Source organism: Dreissena polymorpha, chromosome 6 (assembly GCF_020536995.1).
Source record: "Dreissena polymorpha isolate Duluth1 chromosome 6, UMN_Dpol_1.0, whole genome shotgun sequence".
Lineage (NCBI taxonomy): Eukaryota > Metazoa > Mollusca > Bivalvia > Myida > Dreissenidae > Dreissena > Dreissena polymorpha.
In genome coordinates, this window is record NC_068360.1 from 76,109,314 (window position 1) to 76,122,049 (window position 12,736).

General features: G+C 35.4%; 1 protein-coding gene across 4 annotated transcripts in view; it reads right to left on the reverse strand.

Annotated features, from left to right (window-relative positions):
- LOC127833605 (retinoblastoma-associated protein-like) overlaps positions 1 to 12,736 on the reverse strand; it is an 82,447-nt gene that overhangs the window by 29,723 nt on the left and 39,988 nt on the right. For all 4 annotated transcript variants that reach the window (XM_052358958.1, XM_052358961.1, XM_052358960.1 and 1 more), the window contains 3 exons: positions 10,955 to 11,072; positions 5,103 to 5,254; positions 3,953 to 4,003 (listed from right to left, as the gene is read on the reverse strand). In XM_052358958.1, coding sequence (XP_052214918.1) covers positions 3,953 to 4,003; positions 5,103 to 5,254; positions 10,955 to 11,072 — 321 coding nt within the window. The remainder of the gene's footprint in view (positions 1 to 3,952; positions 4,004 to 5,102; positions 5,255 to 10,954; positions 11,073 to 12,736) is intronic.

Here is a 12,736-nt window from a genome sequence, read left to right on the forward strand (position 1 = left end):
GTGAGTCCTGAAATATAACACAGACATGGCACCACACCGGGATAGGAGATCAAATACTGGAGAGTCCTGCAATATAACACAGACATGACACCACACTGGGATAGGAGATCAAATACTGGAGAGTCCTGCAATATAACACAGACATGGCACCACACCGGGATAGGAGATCAAATACTGGCGAGTCCTGCAATATAACACAGACATGACACCACACCGGGATAGGAGATCAACTACTGGCGAGTCCTGAAATATAACACAGACATGGCACCACACCGGGATAGGAGATCAAATACTGGAGAGTCCTGCAATATAACACAGGCATGGCACCACACTGGGATAGGAGATCAAATACCGGCGAGTCCTGAAATATAACACAGACATGGCACCACACCGGGATAGGAGATCAAATACTGGCGAGTCCTGAAATATAACACAGACATGGCACCACACCGGGATAGGAGATCAAATACTGGCGAGTCCTGAAATATAACACAGACATGGCACCACACCGGGATAGGAGATCAAATACTGGCGAGTCCTGCAATATAACACAGACATGGCACCACACCGGGATAGGAGATCAAATACTGGAGAGTCCTGCAATATAACAGACATGGCACCACACCGGGATAGGAGATCAAATACTGGCGAGTCCTGCAATATAACACAGACATGGCACCACACCGGGATAGGAGATCAAATACTGGCGAGTCCTGTAATATAACACAGACATGGCACCACACTGGGATAGGAGATCAAATACTGGAGAGTCCTGTAATATAACACAGACATGGCACCACACCGGGATAGGAGATCAAATACTGGCGAGTCCTGAAATATAACACAGACATGACACCACACGGGGATAGGAGATCAAATACGGGCGAGTCCTGTAATATAACACAGACATGGCACCACACTGGGATAGGAGATCAAATACTGGAGAGTCCTGAAATATAACACAGACATGGCACCACACCGGGATAGGAGATCAAATACTGGAGAGTCCTGTAATATAACACAGACATGGCACCACAATGGGATAGGAGATCAAATACTGGCGAGTCCTGCAATATAACACAGACATGGCACCACACTGGGATAGGAGATCAAATACTGGCAAGTCCTGAAATATAACAGACATGGCACCACACCGGGATAGGAGATCAAATACTGGCGAGTCCTGAAATATAACAGACATGGCACCACACTGGGATAGGAGATCAAATACTGGCGAGTCCTGAAATATAACACAGGCATGGCACCACAACGGGATAGGAGATCAAATACTGGCGAGTCCTGAAATATAACACAGACATGGCACCACACCGGGATAGGAGATCAAATACTGGCGAGTCCTGCAATATAACACAGACATGGCACCACACCGGTATAGGAGATCAAATACTGGCGAGTCCTGCAATATAACACAGACATGACACCACACCGGGATAGGAGATCAAATACTGGCGAGTCCTGCAATATAACACAGACATGGCACCACACCGGGATAGGAGATCAAATACTGGCGAGTCCTGAAATATAACACAGACACTTAAGTACTTTTGTGTGGGACAACCATAACTGGACAACAAAAAAATCCAAATGTATTCTGGGGAGTATTGAATTGCATAACAGACACTTTGAAGTCACAGACATCATGGTGTCTATTGCTTGACATTAAAGGCAACCTAGGTCAACCTAAAGATTGGTCTGGACAAATTAACCTTTACCACTTAGATACATATTTGTAACCCTTTTCCACTTAGGCACGTATTTTAATCCTTTACCACTTAGATACTTATTTTTTAACCTTAACCACTTAGATATGTTTTTTAAGACTTTAAAACTTAGATGGGTATTTTTAACCCTTTACCACTTAGGTACGTATTTTTACGCATTTGTAGTCCCTTAGAAAGTTATTTTTAATTAAAGACCTTTCTTATTAGATTCAAGTTATAAAGGCTTCATTTTCAACACTTAGATACTGATGAGCAGCAAACAGCATAAAGCCTAAACAGACTGCGAGTTACTCACTAGCCGTTCTGGTTTTATGCAGTTTGCACATAGCCATTTTTAATTTGCTCCAGAGTGGGAGAGGGTTAACAAAAAATCTGCTAGTCCTACGTGACAAGTGAAACATCAAAATGCAAGACATTGATTGAAAGTATGCGCAAGTACCACAGGAGAGGAGAAAAAAAATCACGAAATCGGTTGAAAGAATACAGTTATTTGGATGGAATTTCTTTTAAAATACAATTGCTTACATGAGCACAAATAAGCAACCAAAGCAGGGAAAGAGTCATGTAAATTTTATAAACTTAACAGTGTTTTTTTTTCGTTCAAAATCGGGGCCAATATTCGGCCCCATTCCAAATGGCAAAAAGTAAATATTTTTCCCAAATGGGACCTAAAAATTCTCAATTGAAAGTTTCCAAAAAAAAAATCAACATTTTGTTCATCTTAGCAAAACAACAACACTCATTACCAAATTTTTGTCAAAATGCCAGGATTTTTTCCCAATCGAAAGGGACTCTGACCAAATCCCAACATGGTGAAAATACACTGCTCAAGTTTGGCAAGTCAAATTGTTTCTCAATTCAAACAGCCGAACACAAATTTGAGGACCGTTTAAGAAACAACATTCAATTAGAATGGATTTGATCAAGAAACAACAGAACATTTAGTTTATTAACGACTTAAGCATATACAGCTCATCGTCAAAATAACAATGAAGATTAAGAATGGATTTGATAAAAAAGCAACATACTCTATGGTAGTTCCTATATAAGGATTGTGAGATTTTGTCCCCTACCGGTTTCACCGGTTTGCGCTCTGTGTGTCCGTGAGTCTGTGTGTCCGTGAGTCCGTCAGTCTGTCACACTTTTCTGGATCCTGCGATAACTTCAAAAGTTCTTAATATTTTTTCATGAAACTTGAAACATGGATAGATGGCAAATATGGACATTATGCACGTCATTTCATTTTGTTTCTACGTCAAAAATTATGGTTGCTATGGCAACAAATATATAAACAAGAGATGTGTTTGTCAGAAACACAATGCTTCCTATTGCGCCGCTTTGGAGCCATGATATATTTGACCTTTGACCTTGAAGGATGACCTTGACCTTTAATCACTCAAAATGTGCAGCTCCAGGAGATACGCATGCATTTTAATATCTAGTTACTATCTTCAATATTGCAAAATTTGACCTTTGACCTTGACACTGAACGATGACCTTGACCATTCACCACTCAAAATGTGCAGCTCCATGAGATACACATGCATGCCAAATATCAAGTTGCTATGTTCAGTATTTAAATATTTGACCTTTGACCTTGAAGGATGACCTTGACCTTGACCTTTCACCACTCAAAATGTGCAGCTTCATGAGATACACATGCATTCCAAATATCAAGTTGCTATTTTAATATTTTAAAAGTGATTGCAAAACTTTACTTTATTTAAGTTTTAAATTTTCGACCTTTGACCTTGAAGGATGACCTTGACCTTTCACCACTCAAAATGTGCAGCTCCATGAGATACACGTGCATGCTAAATATCAAGTTGCTCTGTTCAATATTTCAAAAGTTATTGCAAAACTTTACTATATTAAAGTTTTAAATTTTTGACCTTTGACCTTGAAGGATGACCTTGACCTTTTACCACTTAAAATGTGCAGCTCCATGAGATACAGATGCATGCCAACTATCAAGTTGCTATGTTCAATATTCCAAAAGTTATTGCAAAACTTTACTGTAAGGTTAAAGTTTTGGGACAGAATGACAGAATGACAGACAGGCCAAAAACAATATACCCCCGATCTATCGATCCGGGGGCATAAAAAAATATTTTTTATATATATTTCTGACAATGGTGGAGCCGGTAGGGGACATATATTGCTTGGCAATAGTCTTGTTTCACATTAGCCTTCAAATCCTCTCTACTTACTGACTGCCAGGCAACACTGTCAAGTATTCTGTTCTCTATGGACGTCAAATGCTGAAAAAATATACAAACAGAAAATTCATATTTTAATTTCTATAAACAAACAAGAAACACTCAATGTAACAAAACCTGGTTTCAACACTTAACGTTATTACTAAACTTGAATAATGACCTTGACTTTACTTGGCCAGCCCCATATACAATCCAAGTTTAGATCTTCATGAAAACTTGCTTTGTCCATAGTCAAGCTTGACCACGCACACTAAACCCTTTACTAATCAGAAACACACGTTGACCATATGTAGTCAGCTGGAAAATCAAATTTATTTGAAGAACTTTCTTTATAGATTCAAGTTTTAAAGGCTTCATGTAAAAACATGTGATACTGATGAGTAGCAAACAGCATAAAACCTGAACAGCTGCAAGTTCCTTGCAGACAGTTCTGGTTTAATGCTGGTTGCATATGATAAAGCCATTTTCATTTTGCTTCTGAGGAGGGAAGCATTAGAATGCTAAGGATATTTTTATTTAGGATTATGCGGGCCTGCGACATCACCTGATCGACCGCCCCCAAAACCCTAAATAATAAGAGTTTTAGGTATATCACAACAGCATATTGAAAAACAAATCCTGGGTTACCTGTTGTACAAGATAATCTTTTTATTCAGTACCGTCAAAACCCTTAATAAAACGATTCACAGTTATATCACAACAGTCCAATTGCAAACTCACTTTTCCTGAGCTAGCTGGTTGTACTAAGGGCACATACTTGTTTTTTTTGTTTGTTTTTTAAACCTATTTATTAAAGCTCGCTTGCATAACAAGCCTAGGCTTATATGAAATGCTCTCCAGTCCGTTTCCTTGCACATACTTGTGCCAGTAACTGATCACTGCTCTTCTTGAATCAGAGTAAGGAAGAGAAAGGCTGTGAAAAGGATTTCATAACCAAACCCCAATGAATGTTTATGCACCCTGGGATCGTACTCGCGATCCATTGATTTTCAGTCCAGAGTTTTAACAACTGAGTTAGCAGGCCCAGTGTTAATCTGTCAACTACTCATCAGATACAAAAGTTCAATACAATAAACCATGATTTCGCAAAACACACCAACGTATTCCCAACAATTTATACAGATATACAATTTAAACTAGCCTTGATAATATCCCTAGTAAGATTTGGCTCAGCTTTCAGGTAGCTTTCCAGTACTTTGTAGAAGTCAAAGGCGTACAGCTCAAACACGTCAAGCACCCAGGGGAAATGGAACTTGCTGTCGCCGCTGTTCAGAACTGAGTGAGTCATCGACCCTGAAAGTTAATGGAAACCTATTTATGTTAGAGCGATAGCATTGAAGCCCTCTCGAGTGCATTTCCTAACTTGAACCAGTACTTGGTGTCTTTCAGGGGGAGGAAGGAATCTAAAGAATGCCCCCACAGTGGCTGGGCTTCAGATCAACAACTGGAAGGCCACCCTGAAAATTCAGTTGCGTAAAAGACTTAAAAAATTACTTGCAAGTTAAGCCATTTACTAAAAACTGCCCCAAAACAATTTATTGTTGTCCAAAAAAGACAAGCAACCGAGAAAAAAACACATTTAATTCCAATCATATAGCATCAGTCCTCCCTAAAATTATCATTTATTGCCAGCCAGGAGGTCCTATAAGCATGCACCCTTTGGCCAGCCCGGACTTACCATTGCCGGCCCAAAAAATAAAAATGATTAGAAAGAAAAAAAATATATATTAAATTAAATAATTTAATATTATCATAATACTATACTATTTAATATTAATATTCATGAATTTCACTAAAAAAATGAAACTTTATTCCTTTTAATCAAATAATGTACTTCTGAGAGCTTCACTCTATTTATTCCATTGAGAGCAAGTTAATAATTTTATTATAAATTTGTTTTCGTGTTTGTTTATTTTGTTGTTGTTAACACACTGTCACAATGCTTGGGAACTGACGGGAAGGTCACAATAAACTTTGTTTATGTCCCGCTTATTATGAATTAATAGGATATAACGGGAACCAAACGCACATGGTTGATTCTATCCATTTGAGGAATGTTTTTTTGTTTTTTTTTTAAATAAGAAAACTTTATTTACCTCGTCAATAGGTATGTGTAGGTCGAGGCCATCCTACTCCATACCTTACAAACATTATGTGTTAGTAGCAATTAAATACAGCCTGTGTTAGTATACAACTAAATGATTTGCACGTTTATAAACAGCGGATGCAAGTTTATATTTAGCAATATAAAATGTATGCATGTATACATAGATACATAGTAGATGAAAAACTTTGTGAAAGCACAGAAAATACAAGTAGCAACTATACTTTCTATATAACACAGGGATCTTCATACTTAATATGGAGATTTGTACTACACATATCATTGTGTTCTTTTGTAAAAGGTAAAGAAAGTGTAGATTTGAACAAAAAAAAATATGTGAAAAAAACCCACAGTGTATAGTTGAAAGCATTCATTTCAGTGCACATCAATGTAAAGCAAGTACATTTTAAGTTATGGGTTCATTGATTAATAATCTTACAACTGACTAATCTGGAAATTCCGAGCCTTGGCAAATGGTGTGCTTTTGAATTTCCCATGCTAGTTGAAAACTATTTTTTAGCCCTGGTACTGTTGGGATTTTACTATGTTTTTTACAGATAAAAACATACCTTTTCATTTCAGGAAATAAAATATTAATGGGGGTCATTTTTTCAGAACAAATCCCAAGTAGAACATCTTGGCAAGAGATGTTGGGAAAATTGATGTTGTTTAGATTCATTGAATATTTTATATAGTTGATAATGGGTTGAATGTGTTCACATTCCCAGAAAAGATGAGTTAAGATTTCCTCATGTTTTTTACAAAAAGAACACAGATTGTCGTTAACAATTTTCATTTTATATAACAGAGATTTTGTACCCAAGATTCTGTGTACAATTCTAGTTTGATTCCATTGTATATATGTATCTCTGGAGTTTTCAAAAAGAAAGTTATGTACAAACTTCCAGTCAATGTTATTAAATATTTCATTCCACTTATTTTGACATGTAGGTTTTTCTTTATTAAATGTATATGTGCTATATAATGATTTATTTGGTTTTGCTTTAAAAAAAATAACATTCAGATAGGAAGAGATGAATACTCCAGTGGTGTTTGGCTTGTTAACAGTTGCAAAACTTGATTTTTTAATAAAATCCGATACAGTTCTTTTAACTCCTTCATAGAATAAAAAATTTAGCACTTTTCCAGTGTAATTCTCAATATCATTCTTGGTCTTAAACCCTCCAGAGATACATAATATGTCTCTAACAAGTCTAATTCCTCTTTCATACATGTTCTTATCATAAATGAAATTCATACCAATTTTAAAGTTGTCATTGTAAAATAATGGCATATTTAATACATCATCAAATGTACAAATCTTAAATTTGTTAACATATATGCTATAGTAATTAAGAACATCTTTCCAAAATGTGTTAGTTAATCTTTTAACAGTTTTTTGCACATATGCATTACCCATATTTAACATTTTTTTAACATCCAACAGTGAATAGACTAATACAAAGCATTTACCTGTACATAGTGCAAGTTTCTTTATCCATGTTAGCTTCATACTTTTTTCAAATGAGTATATATCTATCATATTCAGCCCTCCCTCTTCATAAGGTTTGATAAGAACATTGTGTTTGATTTTTAAAGGACCATCCCATATGAAGTTGTAAAAACAATTGTGTATTTGATTTAATATATGTACTCCTGGACTGGGAAGAGCAATAAATAAATGAGTGAAAAGGGGGAGTAACATGGATTTAACTACAGTTATCTTTCCTAAAGGTGAGATATTTCTCCTTTTCCAAAAAAATATGATATTTTGTAACATTGTCAATTTGCTAGAATAATTATAATCAATCATTTTCTCTAGGTTGACATCAAATATGATACCTAGTACTTTGAAATTGGTTGAACCCCATATAAGTTTGTATTTAGTTTTTATTGAGTGTGTACTATATTTCTTGGAGCCTATCCATATGAGTTTTGTTTTGTCATAGTTAATTTTTAGTCCAGATTCCAGGGCAAAGGTATGCAATAGGTCAAGTGCTGTGTTAAGAGAACTTTCAGAACCGTCTAATAAAAGTGATGTGTCGTCTGCAAATTGGGAAATTTTGTATTCAATGTTTTCAATAGTTATTCCTTTAATTTGTTTTGAGTTTCTTATCTTGATTGCCAATGTTTCTGCACATAGTATAAAAATGTAAGAACTGATCGGATCGCCTTGATGGCAGCCTTTTTCAATTTTGAATGATTCAGACAGGAATCCATTGATTTGAATGGCTGACATAGTGTTGTATAAAAAAAGAGAGATCCATTTTCTGAACATTGGACCAAAGTTAAAATAAATTAGAGTTTTTTCAATGAAATTGAATGCCAATGAGTCGAACGCCTTTTCAAAGTCTAACGTTAATAAGAGTCCTGGGATTTTGTTATCTTCTGTATATTTTAGTATATCATACAATATTCTAGTATTTTCACCTATATATCTTCCTTTTATATATCCAGTCTGATCTTTGGAAATTAATTTGTCAAGTACTGTTTTAGGTCTGTTTGCAATTGTGCCTGAAGCTATTTTGTAAACAACATTTAAGAGAGTTAATGGTCTAAGATTGTTAAAGGTTGTTCTTGGCTTATTTTTTTTGGTATACAGGTGATAATACCTTGTTTTTGAGTGATTGACATAGCTCCAGAAATAAAAGCATAATTAAGACTCCTTAAAATGAAATACTTAAGATCTTTCCAGAAAACTTTAAAAAATTCTGTTGTGAAGCCATCTGAACCTGGACTTTTAAAATGTTTCATATTTTTCAAGGTAGTTGAGATTTCTTCCATTGTCAATATGCCTTCTAATGCTTGAGCTTCCTCGTTATTCAATTTTGCACTGTGTATCAAATTAAGTTCATCAAATATAGCGTTATCACTTTCTTTTGTTTCGTCTTTGGAGTATAAAGTCTTGTAATATGAGGCAGCTTCTGCTAAAATTTCATTTTGATCATATATATTGTGGCCATTATTGTTTATAATATAAGGTATTGTTTTGCTAGATGAGTTTTGTTTTTCCAAATTGCAAAAGTATTTCGTGGGTTTTTTGCCTTCATCAATCCATTTTGCTTTGGATCTTATGAATGATCCTTTTATTTTAATATCACGGATATCAGATAGTTCCTGCTGTAACAAATGAAGTTCTTCAATATTATTTTCAGTAATATTTTTTTCTAGAATTTCAATTTTTTTTATAATAAAATCTTCCCTGTCTTTCCTCTGTTTAGATCTGTATGATGAAAATGAGATAGTTTTGCCCCTGATTTCCATTAACAAGGTTTCTAAAAAAAGCTGGTCATTTATGGTAAACTGAATCTCACAATCATCAATCCTGTTCAAAGAGTCATTTGAGGAATGTAATCACATAGTGATGACCTAGTGTGTTATTCACTTTGAGGAAGCAGCAAAAATCTTCTCATAGCCTACATACACCTACGTCATTCAAGAAATGCAACCAATGAACCACATTATTAATTTTCATTTATAATTCTGTAAAATCTAACTTTTGCCTTGAAATATTTCTGAAAATAGTTTATGGAATTCCAACTTTGGCCATAATTTGTATAACAGGAAACGATGTCCTGCCATATTGATTTTTCAAATTATTATCAGAAAAAAATAGATGACCGAACGTATTTCAAAAGGACTGTAGCGAAGCAATTTTTCTAAATACCTTCTTAGATATTTGTTTCAGTCTGCTTTACAAATGAAGTAGTTTTTAAAGTTGAAAAGGCCAAGCAACATACCTTTAAAATTTCATTACTTAGTTTTAAGTTGTTGCTTTTGACAAAAACAGAAGCATGTCTGGTTTGAAATTACTACTTAAAGTGATATTATGGGCATCTAACAGTTTATAGGTGTCTATCGCAACCGTTGTTTATTTGTGGTGTTTTCACTTCATATACACTTATATTTGTTAATGCACCATCAACATACTAAAACAATATCCCGCAAAGAGAAAAATAATGCATTTGAATATCAACCGTACTTTCGTTTGACTACTGATCATGCATGTACATTGTGAACCTAAATTTAGTTTTAGTGCAGATTCGTTCCTACAACACAAAGACACAATTTTGTTTTACTGATCATTTCGGCTAAGAGGACTGGGTGAGTCACGTAAGAATATTGAATATAAAATATTTCTTATAAACAACAGGTAGCAAGATGAGTTGCAGATAATTGGTCAGTAACCACATTTTAACTAACTCTTTTTACCTGTTAATTCTTTTCAGCTAAATTCAACAGTGAAAAATGCCCATAATATCACTTTAATAGTTTTCCCAATATAAGCCGATGTGAACCAAATGTTATTGATTAAAGTCTAGTGCATCTGTCAAATAGCATAAAGATTAATGTCACATACAGGTGTGTGTAATTAAGGTGCAAAACAATTCATATTGTATTTTTACAATTTCTAGCATATCAACTTGCTTGATTTATCATCAAACAAAAAAAGACTTACATTTTTTTAGTAACTGTTACTCAACCATAATAAATTACACGAAAGACGGTTTATTTACGTTAAATATATTACGTGCCCATGTATATTTCAACTGCCATGTAGAACAAGTGCTTGTTTCAATGATTCTGAAAGTATTGTATCTACATTGTGCCAAACAAAATCTCAAAACCATCAAAAGCGAACACACTAGTTAACACTTGCCCACTCAGACACACATGTTAACGGGTTAATATTCCCTTACAAAGTTCAATTAAATTAAAGAAGTTTCTACCACATTCAAGTTTTTAAGCCTTCATTTCCAACCATAAGGTACTTATCAGCAGCAAACAGCATAAAACCTGAATAGACTGTGAGTTTCATACAGGCTCTCTAGCTTTATGCTGGTTGGATATAGCCATTTCCATGGATTATTAAGTATATATTAACTTACAAGATACATTGTATGTAGTAAGGACAATCTCAGTTGAACACGCGAGCAATGAGCGATGAAAGACATCGTTGTTCAGAAGGCTGCTAAAGTCCTTTAGAGGCGCCAACCTTTCCCTCTCCTGAAAGAATAGAACAAAAACAAATTAACATGTGTATCAATATAAAATATGCAGTGTAGTACCTCATCATCGGAACCCAAGTTGACTACAACAAGTTGACTACAATACTCAATGCTTATTGATTCAGATCGGACATAACTCATTGTTTTTTATCAGGTATTTCATTGGCCCAGCCAGCAAAGAAATTTATCAACTGGAACCACTCAGTATGAGAACAGTTATACTTTCAGTTTTGTTGACATATTGGTTCCCATAGACCTCATCCTGGTTATCCTACTTTTATTAGAGACTGGTTCCCTTAATATTATCAGCGCTTTCCTTTGACCCGAGCTCCCGGGTTTTGACGCTTGAAAATTACAGAATACCCTAGTTTGACTCTTGAGAAAATTACGTCATGTGTCACATTTGACCCGGGGGAATGTACCGACTTGCGTCAAAGAGATCAAAAGTTATTAAGAGTAATCGATAATTGGCTTGGGGCGGAGTATCTTTTGGTAGACGCTAACCGTTATCGCCCGTTTCCAAACATTGAAGCACAAGTCCGCCCAGTAGGCGGAGTTTTGCCCATTGAGAAATCTAATAATGACCAATTAAAACACTGCTGGTTCGATGACGCATGTATCAACGTTCCATTATTTATCTGAGCGTTTGTTATCAGCTGTTTGCAGAAACGACATGTATTCAACCCACCAAAACAGAATGGACTCACCCGCGTCAGTTTTAATAATATCCAATATATAACATCCCTATCCACAATATTTTGAGAAATACTTCCACAATATGTCAGAATGTATTTCCAATGCTGAATACAGTGTACCCAACCCTGTTTTATTCCATGTTTGCTCCATTCAAAGACGCGCGAAAGTTATGCTGGCATATGTACTGTCTACAAAGTAAATTTACACGCTTTGTATCAGAGTTGCTTATAATAACCATAGAACTGGTATAACTGACCGTGTGGCAAAGTGACAAATTTGGATGCTGCATCTGCTAATTGATTACAACATAGGTGTAATAATTGACCATTTGAGACGGCATAGAAAATCGGCGTGTTTGTCGCACGTCCTCGGTAAAGATGGCACATGAAATAATTAAATCCGGATTTGAGCCGTCCAGGGTCGATTTTGAGATGATAGGAAATCCAATTAGTTAGTTTAAGGAGGTATTTTGGTGGTAAACGGCTGGCACTGACATGAGAAGTAACTGACGAAACATCTTTTTGTTTTGTTTTAAAACATCTTCGCTACTTTCCCAAAACCGTACCATTCTACGAACCTTGCTATAGTTGTCCGCCAACTATAAATTATCTATTAGCAAAGTAAAGCACTGCAATATCATACTTAAAACAATATGTCAACCGCATTATATATTAATTGCGTATTTGCTAGGTTACTTATTACTGGCTTTCATTTTCTGCAGACAAACAAAGCACATATTTTATTTCATTCGCAAACGACGTATCTCTACCCGTTTTCGGATACGGTATGGTTCGTCGATTTTAATTTATTTCCAACGGTCTTTATAACATTTTTTATAGAATGACAAATACACATGCGGTGTTACGGATGGTCTGATTGATAAAATTTTGCATTGTACTCGCAAGAAATTGCACATAGAAAGAAAATAAAGAATAACAATAAGCAAGGGCTGGAGGGGCTCTGCCC